General features: G+C 44.5%; 1 protein-coding gene across 2 annotated transcripts in view; it reads right to left on the bottom strand.

The window, feature by feature from the left end:
• Positions 1-16,416, bottom strand: part of ntn2 (netrin 2) — a 42,856-nt gene extending 26,440 nt beyond the window's left edge. The window contains exons 1-2 of one of the 2 annotated variants that reach the window (XM_029456710.1): positions 16,198-16,416; positions 2,387-3,661 (exon numbers count right to left, since the gene is read on the bottom strand). In XM_029456710.1, the coding sequence (XP_029312570.1) occupies positions 2,387-3,437 (1,051 nt within the window). In that variant the 5' untranslated portion in view covers positions 3,438-3,661; positions 16,198-16,416. Of the gene's footprint in view, positions 1-2,386; positions 3,662-13,308; positions 13,441-16,197 lie in introns of those variants that run through there. The other variant, XM_029456711.1, reaches the window with a different exon arrangement.
• Between the last annotated feature and the right edge of the window lie 4,374 nt (positions 16,417-20,790).

The raw sequence follows: 20,790 nt of genomic DNA, 5'->3' as shown, positions 1-20,790 counted from the left end.
TTGTGTCTGGAGACAGTACATGAGCTTGCCAAGAGCACAGACAGTAATCTTGGTGCGGTGCATGTCAAACATTTAGTAAGAGCGGCGAACAATCAAACCAGCCTGTTAGACACAATGTTCTTGTCATGCTGGGTAAAGATTCAAGTCACAACTGCTGGGAGTGAGAGCGAACCCTTGCAAAATCTTTAAAAACATCTTAACAACACTGTTTAGTCGTGAGATTAGCTACCAGGCACATGATTTCCCGAGGACTGACAGACTATTGATTTGGCTCTGAATTCCTCATTACCCACATACAATCCGTCAGCTTAACCTTGTCACCGCCCCGCAAAGGATCGTGACCTCAGCCCGGCCCCCTCAGACCCTACCTTCAACCCAAACACCCACAGGGCCTCATGAAGGCTCTGGTAACACCTAAGGGACTCCTTGGCTCTGTAAAATGCCACTCTTACACACTTGCCCGAGCTAAATACTTACACCTCGCTGCCACAGTGGCTCACACTGCAGCCCGCCGGCCTTTTCTGCACCGCGTCAGAAAGAAAAGCGAGCGGAGACATCAACAAGGGGCGGATGCATTTTAAGAATGGGTTTTAATGTACACTGGAGAGGCTTTTTAAAGGCTCTCCTGCTACTTAAAGGATATGTTGGAACCAGCTCTACCGGAATAAGCTGTAAAGACGCTTTTGGAACATGAAATTGGGGACGTCTGGGAATGACTTTTTGGCGTGTCCGGATGTGTGATCAGGTATAGCGTGCAAATTGCAATAGGCTTTAACTGCCCTGTATCAACACTGGGATTAGGTCATCAGAGTTGGCCAGTGCAGCACGGCTGTTTAGTCCAGAAATCATGGATGGAAGTGACATATCAATCCCGCTGAGAAGAGCACTACGGGAAGCGGGTGTAACATTTCGGAAACAACTACGGGCCGTTTGAAAGAGGGTGTGTGTAAAAGCATGAGCGAGGAAACACCGAGGGATTTACAGGATATTGTTGTAGAAGGGGCTAGGTGTGTAATGTGTGTGGCTGTATCTGAGGGCTGAATAAGTGAGGGTGTCAAAGCCAAAGTAAGGTAGTGTTGGCACGGGAGGTTTGAGAGTGAGGGAACGCTGGCTGCGTTTGGCCACTCTGACGCTAAACTGGCCAAAATGCTGCTCTGGCTCTGTCACTCTGTGTCCCCTTTAAACAGATCTGGCACTGTTCAATGCTAAATATAATCTCAGGCCAGCTCACCGGGCAATTATAACATGTTAGAAAAACATACACTGCTTTTCAATGTTCTGCTCCTGTTTTTTTCTCTCTCAGGTTGTAGTTTTATGTCATTGTGGGGAAAGGTTAAAATGGGGACAGTGGGTTCTAATATGGTTTTATTTTCCTACGCTAACACATTTTCATGACAAACAAAATTGACCTTAATTAAGTCCCGCCTCGGTCTATTTATACGAACAGAGTAATGCTGTACAAATGACCAGCAAAGACACGACCACATGTTAGAGAACGTATTCCTGGATTAGGGTGAAAACACATGGATAACATGGCAGTAAAACCTTTGTACAGCCATGAAATTAATGTACTGTAAGCACTAAATATCACATAAAATCCAATAGAAAGATGTAATCCATTTACATTAACAAAAATAACCACAGAAATTGCTATGATTTTCACTTTGCAAGCTGTCAGAGCACGTCTGGATGACTTTTACAGAGCATGTCTTGAGGTAGAGGCGAAGACTGCCAAATAACATTCTTGGAAGACTTAGCTGTAGCAGTGTGCCAATTACTCGAGCTGTTGTCATCCACTGTTTAGACTTGCTTGCGCAAAAAAAAAGAAGAGTTTTCTTTCATAGACAAGTCCAGAAAACACGATTTTTGTTAAGAGTAGGCCTGTTTCCCTGCAGACGAGCGGTAAACAGAAGGGACTGATGGGAAATGCGAGGAAAACGATGGGCTCGTGTTTTGAGAGATGTTGCCCAAATTTACAAGCTCAACCGTATGTTCTGGCAACGATCTTTAATTAGCCCTGTGACAGTCAAAACACTGGTCATCGTGGTTAAATCACTGCTGTCATATCCTGAGTGGGTGGTGAAAAGGTCATGACTCTACCCAACAGTGTTAAAGTAATAAACATTTTCAAAAATACTCATTGAACTACAAATTGTGCAGCTGAAGAATCCGCGTGTCTCAACACATCACATGTGCATGCTCCTTTTATAATAGACACTGAATTGATGTAAAACTTAATTGACAATGAAATTTTGTTGCATTCGTCATTTTTAGGAGACCAGGCTGCTCAGAAAGTCTGTTGTGAAATGGTCGTCTACAGTACGTCCTACAGCAGAACAACTGAAACATGTGGAAAGCACATTAAGAATGACAGGGAAAGACTTACGCAGACACTCATTGGCCTCGCGAGCATTGGCCCTCTGCCACGGTCGGTCATAATGAAAGGGCTTGCAGCGGTCACATTCAGGTCCCTCCGTGTTGTGCTTGCAGTCACACACCAGTTTGCCTTCCTTGTCTTTCAGACAGCGCGAGCCATGTCCGTTGCATTTACACCTCCCGCCCACCTGGAAGTCTCCCACTGCATAGAAATAAGTTGGCAGCGACGATGTCACCGCCATGGGGTCGTCGTCCCTCCCTCCGCTGTTGCTTCCTGCCCCCAGTCCCAGCTCCCGGGGAAGCTGGGGACGGCTGAAGACCACACGGATGTCTGTGACAGTCACCCAGTCCTGGAGGACAGGGCTGTTGTCAAAGTCTTTGCCGGAGGGCCGTCCGTCCAGAGTGCTGAATGCAATGAGGCCTCCAGACAGCGGGTAGAGGTCGGTGTGGCCATCTGTGCATAGAGCCTCCTGTTCGTTCTGCTTGGTAATGCTTGCTTTGTTGGGCCGATTGTACATACGCCGACACTGTGAGGAGTAGAACTGGTAGGGCATCCAGGTCTTGCCGTAGTCCATGCTCTTGTATATGGCCAGGGACTCGGGTCGTGGTGAACAGAACTGCAGGCTGACATAGGTGATCTCAAACTTTTTACTCAGTGAAAGCGTGAGAGTCACGTTGTGAGGCGAGGTGTTCAGATTCTCTGACTGCCAGCAGCTGAGGTTGTGAGCTGAGTTGAGGTCAGTGAGGTAGGAAGCAGGGTGGGCCCGACGAGGGTCGGTTGCATCACAGATTTGGCACGCACGCACAGAAGGCCGGTCGTCGGTACGCTCCACCACGCTGCAGGAACGGGACGGAGGCCGGCCGCAGATGCTGGACACCGTCACCTCCTTGCCGAAGGCGGCGTTAATAAACTCGGGGATACAGCGACGGGCTGCGCCTGTGTCATCATAGCAAGGGTCTTGAGGGGTCTGCTGCCCTGAGAAGGGGTTGGTGGCACTGTGGGTTAAAGATGAGCATGCCAGGAGGCACAAGCCTAGCAGGCACCTCCAGGGTCCCCTCATCCTGCTCAGAGAGCCTGAGTGTGTGTGTGAGTGTGTGTCTGCGTTTATGCAGTCTTTGTGTGTGTTCCCAAAGAGTCTGTGTGTGTAAATATGAATGTGTACGTGTCGTCGTGCAGATCCCTCTATGTGTGTGACCTTTCCCCTATGTGTGTATAATTGTGAGTCAGTGGAAGGAGAGTGTCTGAGCTCAGTGACCCTTCACTTCAGGCTGACCAGAGCCCTTCCTGCAAGAAAGAGAAACAAACACAAAGGTCAATGCCATGCACATATTTTTACCATAATAGGATATAAAATAGAACGTGACGCTGATCCAATTCTACTGTACAAAAAACAAGTTTGTGCATCTTCAAAACTAAATTATATTTTCCCTCAGAAAGGAAATGAAATTGAATCTTTTGTACTGTACAGTTACAAGTGACTAAAAGCCTGTCAAAGGATAAGACAGTTAGACAGGGGCCCCAAGAGAAAGGATGCGACCATTTAAAGAGAGACATTAGTGGCTGCAAGTGACTGCATCCTTGAATTTTAATGCCGGCCTCTCATTCAAGACTTCCATTCAGGTCAAAACTGGCCAGGCTTTCTGGTCATGCTCGAGCAGCATGGCAGAAGTCACCCTATAATCCCTGGCGATGCCGCAAAGCAGTGGACCGTGTGTGACCCTGGTCATGCCTCCGCTTCAAGAGTGTGTCCTGAAAAAAGGAGACCATTTTTATATATGAAGTAATGGCTCTACGTTTGAGAACTTAGCGATTTTTTGCAGGAATTTGACGGGAAATCAAGCGTTGCAACACTATTGTTACATCGTGCTGACCCTAGAGAAGGCCGCATTATCTTCATTCACTGAAGCAGAAAATTCACCAAAAGTGATAGCTATTTGAGGATTATACTGAGGCTAAGAGACTCCATTCAAGCCTTTCCAAATCTCTGGGTCAAGATAGGTACCTGGATGACATCATTCATACGCTCACAGCTAGACGAGGGGCCCCAAAGAGAGAAAGATTGAGGGGGGGGAGAGAGAAAGCCTTAGGGCGAAGAAAGAGACAGAAAGAGATATATATAGCCTGAGGCTTTTCCTTCCCTAATCCCCTTTTTACTTCCCTGGGTGTCAAATCCAGAAGAGCCCCATTTCAAAACAGACAGCTTGGGGTTGAGAAGGCACCCCAACCCTCTATGCGAGGTATTTATTAAATTACAATGAATCCCACCCACCTCCTCTTACCCTCACTCTCCCTCTTATACTACAGCATCCCTCTTCATCTCAGTAGAACAAAAGGCCGCTTCTGTATCCACTTCAGTCAAGCGAGGAAGGCAGACAGACGGATTTAAAAACAAAAGTTTCGTTCTTTTCTTATGTGAGGGGTCCAAAGCTAGCAACCCTGAAAAAAAGGGCCCGGTGGCCTGGTAAATAGGAGCACTCTTCTGTGCTCAAGTGCTCAAACCCAGCCATTTGGCCTCTTCTCAAGCGCAGATTGGATGTTAAGGGAAAATACTGTGAGGGAATAATACAGAGCAGAAAGACAGTGAGGAAGAAAAGGAGGAAGTGCAACTGCTTCTTATGTCAATCCTAGAAAGTTGGGAGGTAAGTACACGTCATTTAAAATGTCTTTTCTGCTTCATTTTGAAGTGTATATTTCCCGTCACACTAAACTCCGAAGTACTCACTCCCGAGAAGTTTGAAGACCAAATCCCCCCCCCCCCCCCTGCTGTTACAATATTCAACATATGAAAGATGTATTGCAGGGAACGAGCCTACTCATAAATGATTAGAGTAAGTGGGCTTTGCCAGGACGGATAAGGACATTGATCAATGACATGTGTCTGAGGACGAGGAGGTTAAAGTGGGCACGCAGGCGGGAGTTCATCAGCCAAGGCACTCCATCAAAAGGCTGGCCGCGGTAAAGCTGGCGGGCCCGACACCCACTGGGGAGGGCACGGATAGACGGCTGATAGAATTAGCAACTCATTAGCATCCAGGCCCAGCTTCCATCAGCAGCATGTTCATCCGAGAGGAGAGACAGTGAGGAGGCTCGGAGAGGGAAGGAGGGGGGGTATGAAGGAGCGGGAGGAAGGGATACAAATTATGACAGGTGAGGAGGAATTATTCAGACTTAGTATTTCATGGGCATGTTGTTCAGGGAGTGAGAGGAAGTTTTATACATAAACATAAATGAAAAGCAGGAAAGAGACTGGAGCGAGACAAGCAGGCACAAGGAAAGAAGAGTTTCAGTAGATAAGAACGAAAAGAGGGGGGGGAGAAACAGTGAGGGGCACGACAGTGATAAAGCAGAAGTGACTGGAGGGAGGGCGAGCGAGGACAGATATGAATGGAAGCAGTAGGAGAGAGAGGGAAAGTGACAGAGATGGAGGGAGGGAGTTGAGGGTAGGACATAAAAAATGAGAGAGGGAGAGATGGAGAGAGAAACAGAGGGGAGGCAGATTAAGGTGGAAGACTGCATTGGTCTGTGTCTGGACTTTGGATGACTAAATATGGTGCGGTCCGCGTGCTGCCGGGCCTGCTGGGAGATTCTTCCAGGGTCTGGTGCTGTCAGGCGCGTCTGGCAGATGAGCGTGTAGGTTAAACAGAGAGAGAACAGTGACAAGGCTGTTTAATTCCACTCTGTACGCCCTCTGAAATAGATGCTTGCCTCGCAGCAAGTGTTAACTCTTCTCTGAGACAGTCCAGCAACACTATGCTCTGGCAAAGAGCTGCTCTTTATTAAAAACATATTCTACATTGCTATAAACACTGCAAAAAAATGTGAGCCCGTTCCACAAAATCCTTCTGGATTCGTAAAGCTTGGCCAGGATGTCGGCACAGTGGTGTAGCTGGCTGACCTTCGAAATACTGAGAATCTGTTTTAGCAAGAAAACGCTTTTGCTTTCAGCATTGACAGTGTGTTTAACAAGCCACAACTTCCCCTCAGTGGAGGCAGACATTGTCTTATTAAATGTGGTAGCAACAGCTGCCGGCCCTGTCCTCCTGAAGAAGACAATGAACCCCACACAGATGTGCTGCTGGCTGGAGCTTCATACTTAAGCGTACAGAGTGGTGACGTTCAGCACCGAAGTTAATAAGATTATTTGGCAAATGTCAAACTATTTATCTCGTACATTCGGCATTAATCCAAGTATTCAAATATGTGTGTGTGATATTAACTTTTAGGGTACAAAGAAGAGATGTGCGCTCTTAATTTTGTGGAAATAAGTCATTCAGCTTGAAAAAAAGCATGAGACCAAAACGAAGAGGTGGAAGCCAGCCGATCAGTTTCTAATCTGACTTTTGATTTTGGCATTGGCTACCCTTGCATTTAGATTAAAGCAACGCGCAGACCTACCACCAAACGGTATGTTAAAAGCAATGTATCCTCATAAAACGGTCCGCACGATATCTTACGAAAGGTTTTTCTAGTTCTCCTACGATTGTCCAGGAACACACGTTCATTTCTGCTCGTTACAACAGGCTACAGGCTTTATCAAAACAAACTTCCATCTTCACAGGAAACAACAGGTTTAGGCAACAACACCACTTGGTTAGGTTGAGGAACACATCGAGACAAATCAATCCTGCTTTCACAACATTGGTCTCCTGGGTGAAGGTCAGGTGTTTCTGGACACACCTATGAACCCTGACCTTCTCCCTACGTGTACTTCTTCGCTCTTTATACTCCCTGGTTCACGATTACATGGAATATACATACAAATTGATTTTGAGGGTTGCGTTGTGTAGGTACAGCTACCGAACAGTGTGAGAGAACTGTTCCTGTAGCAGCTAAGCCACTTCTAAATGAATGGCTGCTGGGAGTGCGGTGATAAATACAAACAGCTTAGCCACTTCACCACTGCAACATTCCTCTGTGGCTTAATGGCAAGGAAAAGGTAGTTGTGCCGACGTGCTACAACCCCTGGTGGCTAAGCTACTTCAGTGAATAATGTACTCAGTTCGTTTTACGGGCACAGTATGGGAATGGATGAACAAATATGGAGCTTGTAGAGAGGAAACCCCCCCCCTGCATTAGAAGTTGTGCCTCACCACAAAGGCTACTGAGGCCATTTGGCTACTGGAACTGAATTCAATGGTTTTAATCAAACAGTGACAGCGCCATTAGAGAAGGTAGATGATGGAGGGCGAAAGGAAGGGAAATTAGATTACATTTCCCTTCCTTGGTGAGGAATAGAGGGAGCGACAGAGAGAGGCGGAGAGAGAAAGGAAGACAGGAAGAGGAAGATGACAGGGTGGTCCGGTGGTTTCAGCAACGTTTTTTCAGCTTCTCCCTGTCACCGGGAGATCATCCCATGTTGAGTTGTCTCTCTTTCAAGCGTGGGCGCCTCTGTCAGAGTTCACAGATTAGAAAAACAGAAGTCGCTGAGAGGCTTTATTTGGCTTGGGTGTAGAGGGGGAAGGCGCCGTGGGAGGTGAGGATAGGAGAGGGACAGCTGAGCCACTTTGTATCCCAAGTGGGAGCCTTTCACGCTGCTCGAGAAAGTTGGCGTGGTGGCCCCACTAAGACTGGGAGTGAATGGAGGTCTACTGGGTTGCCTCTCTTGGATGACAGCAAGCTGAGGCACAAACTGGTGCCCTGCTGTCCCTCCAGTCTGCTGTACAGTAATCCCTGGTGGGGTTATTAGTGGCTGCCCAGAACCATGGAGGACTTTTTAATAGGCTAACAACAGGACCACCTCCATTCTCATTATCATTATGGAAAGATGCATTGTAAGAATATAAAAGAACAGTGAGAGCGGCAACAGTCAAAAATCTGCCTGACTGCACGGTTGGAAGTTGTTTTCGACGCAATTCACCTAAATAACATATCAGCTGTTAAGTGTTCTTTTTGGGGATTCATTACACACACACACACACACACACACACACACACACACACACACACACACACACACACACACACACACTTAATAGGTAAATAAACCTGTCCAGATGAATCAACATGACTGACAGGCCTCAGGTAACAGGGGCCAAATATTAGTTGCCTGAATTCTACTTGATGATGGTCGTCCCTGCAGTGGTGACAATCCTGCTGTTTGTGTAAGCGTGCATGTGTGTGTGTGAGAGGGGGGGGGGGGGGCAGGGTGCTCGGAGTTCCTTGCTGGCATTCATTAGGGATTTAGGAGAAGGGGAGGAGGAGCAGGGAGGGCCGAGGGCAGGAGGGGGTCAACTCTCACAGCTGAGAGCGTCATTAGCAGGGGGATAACTGACAAATTTTTAAAGTCTGCTTATGTCTGCTCAGAGGCGCTGTGTGAGTGTCTCTGGAAGGTTTCATCTGATAAATGACCAGAGGGTTTTTACTCTTCAGAAATGTTCACTATCACCTCGACATGCTGCACCTGAACTCCTGTTCATAGGATGATAATCTGATAATACATCTCAGGCTCTAAAGTGTACGGGCTGATCACAGGAAGCAGGAGGATCCACAAAGCATCATAACACATATACGTGAAATAATCTCTGCCTTTCCATCTTTGCATCTGGCAGAAAGAGACCCTGCAGGAGAAGAACGCCCCGCGGAGGAATGCAGCAGCTTCTGTGGCCCAGCCCACACGGCTGGCCCCGAGTCCGACAGCGGTTCTTTGAATCAACAGAACCTGATCCAGAACCGAACAGGAGGAGAGAAGACAGACAGTGCGAGGTGGAAGATGAGGTCAGGCTAATTCTCACATCTTCACAGACTGGAAGTTGTGCTTTGCTACCGCTCTCTGTATTTATGCACATATACACTTTAGTCGTACAAAAGCAGGAGAGAAATGCTGATAGGACAAGTCGTGTGTTTTTCTGTTAATGAAGAGTTCTGTGAGCTCAGAGCTTTTGGTGAGAAAATGGGAGGCGTAGGGAGGGGAGAGGACATGAGCAGGCAGAAAGTTCTGGGTAACAGTGACTCAGATTCAGGGTTCATTTGTGAGAAACAAGGCAAGAGAAAATACAGATATCTAGAATAAGAAGGGCTCTTTGTTTCATTTTCACACAGATGTTATGTCCACTCGTTTTCTGCATCTTAGAGTAAAATTGTTTGTTTTTCGTCATAAAAAGTGGAGAAAAATGAAGACAAAGTGAAAATGTGATGCTGATTTCGAGCCATATGTATACGTATTAAACTTAAATAACATAGTAGCCGGGTTTGCAACTAACAATAAATTGATTTCAGTCGCATATAATAATAAATGATATTTGCGTATCACTTAAAATAATGGGTGAGCCATGTTCCGCTACAACACAGTGGCATCTTTGCAACAACAACAAAAAAACAAATCAAAAGAAGGGGTTTTAAAACTTCTGAGGACGTCCCACGAGGCTAAATCTCAAATGAAAAATATATCCGTGAACTTGAGCGTGAGGGAGGAAAACGCTGTTCTCCTTCTTGGATTTTTAACTGGCAGAGTGATGGACACGGGAGCGAAGGGACAAGAGTTCAAAGATTTACAGCCTTCTGTGTCAAACTTTGATCTGCTTTCAAATACGAGAAATATTTCCTCTACATGTGCTGTCAAGATGCGCCGAGGACGGGATGACACCCTTCGCCCTGTGATGGCGGGCAGAGGAACAGATTCCTTCTCCGTGTGTGTGGCTGGATGAAGGCCAATGCGGCAGGGTTACAGAGATGATAGAGACGTTCATAAGAATGCGCAGAGGTTGAAGTGTACTGCTTTGAGAGTGCGTAGGTGGACTGAGGGCTCCTTGATTTAACATTTCCCATGGACCTGAGCGTAACCCTCACCGCAGCTTTGCAGCAGTGTGGTTGGACGGGGAGAGGCAGGTGAGGTGTTCCTGAGAGGAAGTAGCTCGTTTAGAGGGATGGAAGGATTTAAGGAGAGGAGAGGTGAGCACTCCTTCAAAGCCCTTTGAAGGCTGGCTGCGGTAGGCAGAGCCGCGGTTTTCCCAAAAAGCCCCCCTAACAGGAAAACAGTCTCTTTTTTTTTTTCCATTGCACAAGAGCAACCTCTACCCCACAGCCGAAAGCAAGGACCCGCTTTGAACTCGCAGGGGGAACAAACCACAAATCATTTTATTAAGTGCTTGGAATACTTGCACGGTTGCGTACATTACACTTAAACACACACGTTGTTGATGGACAAACACATGCTCTCCACTTCTCATTCTCAATATGTGCCCTCACTCACACAGGAAGACACATTGTGGAGGATGCCAACGCTTGTGACTCATCAGAAAACTCCCTTTCTCCTCATCACTTGTTCCTCTCCTCTTTATCTACACCTCCGATCGAAGCGCAATGCTAGCACACTTTGCCTAGAGGTCAGAGGTCAGAGGTCTCCTTGTGAAAAAGGGAAAGTAGCTTAAAAAAATGTTTGTCTTGACTGCACATTGCCACAAGTCCTCCAAATTTAACAAATAGGTACCTGCCTCTAGACACAAAAGTGTTTTCTGTTTTCAAATCACCGTCACTGTTTATGAGACAACGCTATGGTTATCCCCTGAGGAGTCACGGTGGGCCTTTACACCCATACATCCACCCTGACATCCTCCCTATGCATTCCTCCTTCGCTCCCCTTTATGGTCGCAAGATGTCTTTGTCACTCGATCGGGACCATTTGCTATTTTAGGGCCGTCATTCTTCTTGAGACGACACTCTCTGTTAACAGCTTAGCATGCTAGCAAAGAGCTGGTCCAGCTATATGGCTGCAGCTTGCTATCTTAACAATGTACTGCTTCGCCCACTGTGCTCACATGTCCAATAAATGTCAACGAGATGAGCAGAACTGAGCATGGTCAATCCGTTAGCGACTGACCACAGACAGGATGTAAATGTAGCAAAATGTGGCTTCTTTGGAGGAATCAGATCACCGAGAACTCAGCGTGTGCCATCAATACCAAACACGTCTACTGTGTGTGTCCAAGTCAGATAAAGATACTGATAGGTACTAAGTGGGCATCAATCATGTGAATCTTTGCCCCTGGATCCTCTTCTCACAGTGTGAGACATCTTGGGTATCACGCTGACGAATGAAAGGTATTTTAACAGGAAACCTAAGTGCACAATTTGTCACTCAAAAGGGAAAACACACAGCCTTCTTAAGTCAGCAAGGCAGCTCTCACCTCTAAAGAGTGAGTATGTGACTGTGTGTACTTTATCACCGCATCAATCTCAAGATCGAAATATGAATTCCAAATCGGGGATGGAAATGTTCCAAGAAGGAAAGAACATCAAATCTCTGCATGTGAAATTCCACTTGGGGTCCAATCACAATATTAAACTGCCATTCAAGAAAACTAAGAGTGTTGTATTTGCGGTGGAATTCAGCTGCCAGAGCTCGATATGGTAGCTCCAGAGAAGCAGCTGTAAAATGAAAGGCGATCAGTTTGATCTCACTGACAGCTTCACCAGCGGGGTCACGGTTGAGCAGAGCCAGAAAGAAATTATGTGGCTCGAGGTAATTTGTTCAAAATGACAAAAGATCGACTCAAAGATGGGATTGGATGTTTACACGCAGCAAAAAATAAACAGAAAAGGATTGACTGACAGAAAGAGAGATTACTGTTGAACCCATCGGACACAAATATATTGGATGTGTTGACGTTACTCGCTCAGCTGGACCGAGCCAAGAGTTCTGAGGAATCCTGAAGAAGAAAACGATCTACTTATGTTACTGCAGCTTTCTCCATCTCCATCGCTCCGCTTTTCTCTGGGGGTTCATGAATACCACATACACACACAATTTTTTTTATCAAATCTGCACTATGTTGCCTTGGATTAGCTTCCAAGTCATGTGCCCTCAGCTGCTCTTGGCTCTACCTCCCTCGCTCTGTTATTGATGGAAGCAAAGTGATGCAATTAAATAATGATGATTAATTTGTAAAAACAGGGAAGCGGTGGCCACGCTCCAGATGAACAGCACCTCTCTTCACCACACAAACATGTTACACTTTACATTCCCTCTAACTTCAGTGAGCGGTGGAGATTCAGAGGCCTTCTTCAGGGACTGATTCCAGTCATTTGTGGAGAGAGTGAGAAGTAGGTCAAGTGGCTGACACTGTTTCAGGGTGCAATAGGGGCATACTTTAAGTCTATTGAAGCAGTTAAGATAAGCAATCTGTATGGGACTCTCACTTTCACTTCCAGGCTTGTTGCTGCTTGTGAGCGGAGAGGAGATGAGTTCAGAGAGCTCATCATTTGTGTGGAGGCTGTTTCCTGTACACGTTGACCACAGTGGGCTTCACTGTCACATCAAGTGCATCATCACTTGAATCCTCAATGAACCACAGAGAAGAGCCAACTAAAGCTACGTGACACTGTGCTGTAACCTTTTCTCTCTAAAGTTGCTCTGCAGAATCTGCAATACAGAAACATCATGTTTTTCCACACAAATGTTTTCAGTATGCGAGTGGTGGCGTTAAAGCGAAAAGGGAAAATATTAGAAGTGACAAACGCATTGGGAGACTCGGCCAGGGCAGTGTCGAGGAAGACGGGAACCGAGAAGCGCGCTGCTTGCTTTGGCATCCGCACTTGGCTCTGATTCCAAGTCGCTATTAAAGCTCACTGGCTCCGTATAGTCCACCTCTTGTACCTCGTATTGAATCCTCGGCGCGGGCTGTTTTTCTCGCAATCCCACGGGCTAGTTGTAAAGCGAGGAGGCTGACACCTGTCTGTAGTGTCCGCAGCTCTGATCCAGCGCGCCCCGCTGATTCAGCGACCCAAACACCTACTTACAGTCACACGACCTCAGCCTATAATAAAGTAATAACAGTCATTGCCTTCATTTAAAACTAATGGCAAGTAATGGAGAGTCTGTCATATCAAGCGCTGTGAGTCACTCACTTATTTTCTCAGAGAACAAGTGGTGCGTAAAAGTGAAATCTGCTCTCCGAAGATGTGAAATAAACAGACACCGCACATTATAAACTTACCCGCTTGTCAAGTAGTGAATGTTACAGTCTTTGAATTTAAAAGGACGTCCCCACGAGATCCACACCAATTAGCATTTGGGTTCTCTTCCGTCAGAAAGTGTCCTCTCCAAACGTAAAAGTGTCTCGTGTTGCTCACACACGTCTCGTTAAAATATTAAAAAAGGACAAGAGAGACGCGTGCAAAGCAGTCAAAAGTGAGGGAACACCGAGAGGAGCTGGACCACTGCATCCGCGCCCGAAGCTCAAACCAAGTGAAAACCGTCCAGCACATCCATAGGTTGTAAAGCGAGCCCGTGATAGGCTACTCCCCATTAAAATCAAACCCAGATTTTCCCAACCATGTATGCGCGAGAGAGAGCGAGAGAGAGAGAGAGAGCGAGAGAGGAGAGAGAGAGAGAGAGAGAGAGAGAGAGAGAGAGAGAGAGAGATAGAGAGAGGGAGAGAAGTCTCTAAATATTCCAAGACCCCGCTGTGTTCTGTGTTTTGTTAACTTAAATTTCATTTTACCTGCAATTTGGTGATGCATGTAATTTACTCGTGTAGCCAAAAAATAACGCGCAAACGAACATAAACACTTGACCAAACGACCACTTGCTTTAAGATTATTTTACCTCCAACAACACAACTGGTCTCACTTTTACAACAAATACCTCCGCCGCTTTACGGACTGATTCTCACTGTGCTGCCTGCTCCAAATGCCCCATGGCTCGTTGTGTTCACAGGCAGCCATATGGAGGTCGTAATGAGAACACAACGTTGAACCTGTTGAAAAAGAGTAAGGGCTCCGGGGCCCACAGAAACAAGAGGCAGATGCAGAATGTTATAATGTATTAATCCCAATAATAGTGCAACACATGTTGGATTTATTAGCGTAGGCCTGTGCGTCAAGGCAGCAGAAATGTTGACGTTTAGATGTTTTTATTTTATTTTTTATTAATACGTAATAATAAAAGTAGCATCAAATTAAATATATTATGGTATTGGCTCGTGGTTGCATCATGAAGACAGTCTGTATGTGTGTACGTCTGTGTGTGTGTGCGCGTGCGTGCGTGCGTAGAGAGAGAGGTTCGTTTTGGCACAGAAATGTGGCAGTGCGCCCTCGGCCATGACAGCAGCACATTAACTTATTAACTGCATTCATATGGCTTTATGCTCCTCTCTCAGTGTGTAGGTTAAAGAGAAACAGCTAAATGTGGTTTGTCATGATGAGTGTTTGCAATTTTATACAGAGGAGTGTGCGTAAAAGTGCACTGGAAAGATCATTGGTTTACAGTGTACATACAACTGATTTTTAAATTGTAGTCACTATTAATTATATTCATATTTACATATATCTACACAAAGCAGTGGAAGAACATAGGTGAGGATTGTTGTTTGAGATATATGTACACACATTCTTTTTTTTTTATTATCTCAGTCAATGACATCTGAGCACCAGAAATACTCATTTTGTAAATGCATGTAGAATAACATGTTCTAGTTGTAAAACCAGTCCTATAGAGGCGCGAGGACGCCCACAATCCGCTTGATGATTTCCGTTCATTTATAGGCGACAGCCCGCGTGTTGCTCTGTGTTATTGCAGGTGCAGCCTTCCTACCAGCGGCTCATTACTCGAGCATCACGGCCGATCAAGTCCCGAGCACCTCCCGGCTCCGCTGTAAGCTGATCAACATTCCTCCTGTATGTAGCCCACTGTACCATCCTCTACAGTACTGTACCGGCCCGCGACCGAGCTGCGCTTTGGTGCCTTTAATGCAGTAATTCATCTCAAAACAAAGAGCGTTTAAATATGTATTCAAACCCGCGGATAATTTAAGATAATACGCATTAACCCCAATCCTATCTGTGCGTGCGTGTGCGTGTGTGTGAGACAGAGAGACCCTACATCAGAACACACCTGCAGCCAATACTAATTAGCAATGTCAGTGAAGCAATAGGATAGAAGAACACGAAAAAGACAGTGCCATATAATAGGTTCACACACAAAGGAGGAAAGTAGTGTCAGCTTCATCAAAAATAGGCCAAAAATAAATTACATTTAATCAAACTCATGACACATGGGCAATGAGTTATTATTGTGCTATATATGTTAAAGAATTAGAGCAAAACTTGACACATTTCCTTCTAGGAAACTTCCAATCACCGCGCATTTATCTGACACCATCCTGTATGTATTGTCCTTTTGCTCCTCTGGCCTCCTGTTTAGTTACTTTATTCTTCAATTTGTCTAAACCCAATTCTTCATTTGGAATTCTCCTCTTCTTCATTTCTTGGCGATTTCCTCACGTGAATCAGACCCTAAAATAACGTTTCACAGGAGTCTAAATTACTTGTATAATGAATCTTCATTATTCTTTCTAATTGCATTTTTTTCCCAGTGTTCCCTGGTCTTTATTTTTATTCTCCAACTCTCTGAAATTAGTGTGGGAATGATTCTGTAGTCGCACTTTAATCCTTTACTTTACTATGTTTTCATTTAAAACGCTTGAGTTTAAACAGAGCCATTCCAGAAAGTAGGCCAGTAAATAGAGAAATTGGAACAATCGCAGGGGGATTTCAATAATTTGGTCCAACAGAGTTTCTTGGAATTGAACAAAATCTTTAGTTCAATAACAAAACAAGAAACTAAACAATCTGCTTTCAGCTATAACCGTCAGCTCATCTGTTTCTATGCTCTTCTGTGTCTATTTACACTGTGACAGCATGGTACATGTTCACGCATTCTCCCATACAGGGCCGATTTTGACACATTTCTGTGAAATGAAGGAGCCCTAGTCAACCTAATCTAGTTAGATTATTTTTCCAATTACAACTGGGAGAGATTAGACTGCACTAAAAAGACAGAATGAAAGAAAGAAAGCAGGACTAACAACAGGCAACACACTCACTTGCTGTCAGATGGGATTCAAAAGGGGAGCTCTCCTCGGTCCTTTAGAGTTGTTGCACTTGGATCAGTCTGCTGATTTTTGTCTGCAAAACAAGCCTCAGTGGTGTGTCTGTTCAAAGCCCGGGGCTCTCGGCGCTGGGTTCCCTGCGGCGGACACCCTGGAGAAAAATGTCAGCCTCCGGCTTTTTCCTCGCTTCAATTTTTGGCACCCCTGCTGTTGGGCGCCCCTGCTGTTGGGCGCAAGGAGAGATGCCTACCTAGTCGAGGGGGAAACCCCCTACATGGTTTTCAGTGGGGGGATGACGCCCTCTTGTGGCTGAGCACGTGTATAGCTCCGTGAGGTCTCTGAACAGAGCTCCACCCACAGTTTAGTACACTATACATTCTGTTAGCCCAAATAATTAGAATAGGCAACGTCTTTTAAAAGCCACGTCTAAAGAAATAAAATACATATTGACATAGCAGAAAAGCTCAGGTGTTACTAATAAAGTTAATGATGCACAGTTCCATTTAGTTGTCCCAGTAAGCCCTGCAAGTGAGCCGGCATACACAATAACACTTAAGTGGAATGCAACCATCATTAGTTTTATTAGTTAAATTGTTTGCTTTGAGAAAGTTCTGTAACCCTGGAATACAATTTAATAAAATGTAATACAATTGAATAAAATTCAATAAAATGTAATACAATTTAATAAAATGTAATAAGATTTAATACAATTTAATAAAATTCTAGAAAATTTAATAAAATTCAATACAATTTAATACAATTTAATAAAATTCAATACAATTTAATACAATTTAATAAGATTTAATTAACTTTGATTCAATAAATAAAAGAAAGAAAGAAAACAAAGAAAACAAAGAAAACAAAGAAAACAAAGAAAACAAAGAAAGAAAACAAATAAAACAAATAAAACAAAATAAAACAAAATAAAACAAAATAAAATAGAATTTAAATAAAATAAAATGTATTCAATTAAATGTAATGAAATAATATAAGAGGATAATTCATAGCTGATGTCCCACTAAAGATATAAACCCACATGGTGCAGTTTTTTGACTTGGAAATTAAATTATTACACTATTCAAAAACTTCCTGTCAGTCATAATTGCACCATGGATCAGTGGTAAGCCTCTGGGTACACAACATGGTTTGTATGTGGTATGTTTAATTAATTAAAGGGAATACATCATTCTATCGTATGTTCATTTTGATTCATTCGCAAATGTACTTTATTTTTCCTCAAGTGTCTCCTTGGTAGTTTCAAAAACATCTTTAGAACATTTCCAGTCATATCTGCTGGTTCCAACACTTCACTGAAATAGTTGCTTTAATGTATTAGATATTAAAATCATGTTTTTATGGATAAATTGTTAGATAAAAATATGATGAGGTATTTTACATGTGTTTTCCCAAAAAGTTCCTTCGTGCACTTTAGTTAAGGTAAAAACGTAACAATATTATTCCAACAATTGCTGTTTGCACACCATGTATTGGTAACGATGGATGGCGTGTCCAGCAGAGTTCAACACTTTTAATGTATTTCAGGGAATTAAAACTCTTCTTAATCTGTGTGCTGTGTGCAGCTCAAAATCTCAGCAGAGATCATCGGATGTTTTGGTATGTGGCTAACATCATCATGCTGTTCAACCACAGTGTAACCACGACCACACGCTACACTGTGTGTTAGGGAGCAATTACAGCGTTCATATGGAGACAAGTGGACGACAACATGCCATGCATCATCTGGACTTCCAAACAACGAACAATGTTGTCACTCAATAATGTGGACAAATTACAACTTGGCATTAAATATGTAATCATATTTCATATGCACTTTAATGTTTGTTCAACAGGTCATACAATTCAGCTGAAGAAGAGTGTTCACTGTGCTTGGACGAAATTTCCTGCTCGCAGTTACAGCAATGAACAATTTATTGTCTATAGTTGTAAATGTTAATATGTTGTTAATAAAGGGATTGTGGTCTGTCAACCCAAAAGTTGTTCTCAAATGATCTATTAAGCAATAATGAATTACATTTATCAATCATTAATAAGTCCATTTGTGAGTGGTGGAAGTAACACTCCACATGTTTTACTTAAGTAAAATGAGCAATACCATAGTTTAAATATAAGTCCTGCATTCAAAGCGTTACTTAAGTAATAGCACAACAGTATTTAAATCAAAGTATGAAGTACCATACAACAGAAATAAACCTCTACATTGTAATTAAGTACTGGAGAACATGTGCTCTCCACCACTACCAATTATGAATCCTTTAACAGTATGTGATACCGTTATATGTTAGAAACAAGTACAAGATCACACTCAAAGTATCCAATATTTCTCCCACTAACCCGTACACCTGACTCCCAGTGAGGGGGCTGCTCTTCACTGTTCTGCAGCCCCCTGCTGATGCCCTTCTGAAACACACACTGCACATAAATACGGCTGCACAGTCAGCGGTAGAGAAGTGGGCCAAACACAGGGGCACGGTGGAACCAACCGACTGGTAATTAGTTGCTGCTGGCAAGAACCCCAGAGAGGATGGGTAGGTGGTTGTAGAGGTGAGGATGGGGCGGGGGGGTTATGGCAGGGTTTTAGGGGGAAAATGGGAAAAGGAGGTCAAAAGAAAGACAGAGCGAGAGATAGAGCACTGAGGGCACTTCAAACGACATTGAAGTCCTGTGTAAAAATAAACAGCTTGAGCCCCTCTCAGCACACCCCCTGTTTATAACGACAGCCGCTTGGGGAACCCCGCCTGTTTACTTTCCCTCTGCCGACTCATCTTAAGTCAGGACGGCGTGTTGGCGTTATTGTATACATCCTCTCACACACTCACTCGCTCAGGGCTCAGCTGCCACTCGACTTCAAAGACCCGGGGCCTGAGTGGGAACGGAAGAGATATTAATGGCTATAATACCAGCATGTCCTTGTGCAATGCTTGTGTGTTTCTGTGTGTGTGTGTGTGTGTGTGTGTGTGTGTGTGTGTGCAGGCCTAGACTCTCCCTCCATGTGACACACTCACACTTCCATGGCTTGGGGTGTGCGGTATCAACATGTCAACATTAAGGAAAGAGAGCTATCAATAGCTCTTCTGCCAGTATTATTGTCCCATCCATCATTTTGACATCACACCACGGAAGGTGGTCTCTTCCCAACTCACACTGATGACTCAACCGCAGAGAGTTTTTAAATGAGGATACCTTGAGGCCGCAGCGAGGAATCTGAAGTAACCCAATCTGCAGCCCTGAAGACTCGGAGGATGTGTGCCGGCCTCCGTGTGTACGTGTGCGTGTGGAGGGGATACTGTTGACTCGCTGTGGGATTATTTTTGGGTTAGCTGCTTACATTTGACAGCAGCGACCGTCCAGGATGACGGTGGGAAATTGGCTTTCCTGCTTGGTGTGCATGTGTGATTAACCCGCAGAGTAAAAAAAGAGTACTTGGAAGTATGTGTCTGTTTTTACATACATGTATGCATGTCTGTGCATTGAGGAGGGGGTTCAGGTGCCTCTCTGGTGGTATTTAGACCCTTCATTTGTGTGGAATCCAGCATCATTATCCCAAAGTGTTGCCAGCTGGAAGCGCTTGGGAGTTCCCATTTGAACTCTATGTGTGTTCTGAAGATGTAGAAAGAGCAAGAGAGCCGAAACGCTCTAATGAACGCTCACATTCTGGTTCTCATTCCGCCTTGATATTCATGAGCGGCGGAATCTGGCAGTGTCTTGTCGATTAGCTAATAAATTGTGCGGCCACAACAACACCACCCAAGGCTACAGAGCCTCTCTATGAATTACTTGTAATCCAGTGAGCTGGAAGTGGATAATGGCGAAGGTTTGATTCAAGCACACTGATAGTAAAGAACAGCCAAACATATCTGCAATCCATTAGAAGAAAACTTTAAATGCTTCAGATTTTCCCCTCTTGCCTAAATTCATCAACATCAAAAATGGAAATTCTTAGCAGTTTTGATTGGTGGGAGATCATAAGATCAATAAGAAAGAGTGAACACATTAAAGTAACTGGGATCCTTAGATGTACTGATCCAGTGTATGCTTTTTATAATGAACCTGTAGGCCATCAGAGCACCAATGTTCTTTGCCTTGTAATTGATTTGCTGGCGGTACAGCTCTTGGGATGCCAATGTCTATTGGTCAAGAGGTTCGTCACTTCGATCCAGACTGAAATATCTCAACAACATTCATGATTTCCAAAGGATGACTATAAACAATGTTGGTGACCCCCTGACCTTCTCCTCTAGCTCCACCAGCAGGTCAAAGTTGTCACTTATCCTGTGAAATAACGTGTATTGGATGTACCGATATTCACTGCGTTGGTTGATCCCCTGACTTATTCTAGCGCCACCATGAGCTTGACATTTGTAGTTTTCAGTGAAATGTCCCAACGACTACTGTATTGCCACGACATTTGGGACAGACTATTGAATTGCAACTTTTCATCCAGCGCCGCCATCAGAGGAACATTTCAATGTGCTTATCTGATAACCACAGTGAAGTCACACAGCTTCACAAGCATACCCACATTTACAGTAAGAGAAAGCACAACATCTTTCCACTAGATGGTAGTAT

Source organism: Cottoperca gobio, chromosome 19, assembly GCF_900634415.1.
Source record: "Cottoperca gobio chromosome 19, fCotGob3.1, whole genome shotgun sequence".
Classification (NCBI taxonomy): Eukaryota; Metazoa; Chordata; class Actinopteri; order Perciformes; family Bovichtidae; genus Cottoperca; species Cottoperca gobio.
Note: the sequence above shows the minus strand (reverse complement) of the source record. Positions and strands in the feature narration are given on the sequence as shown.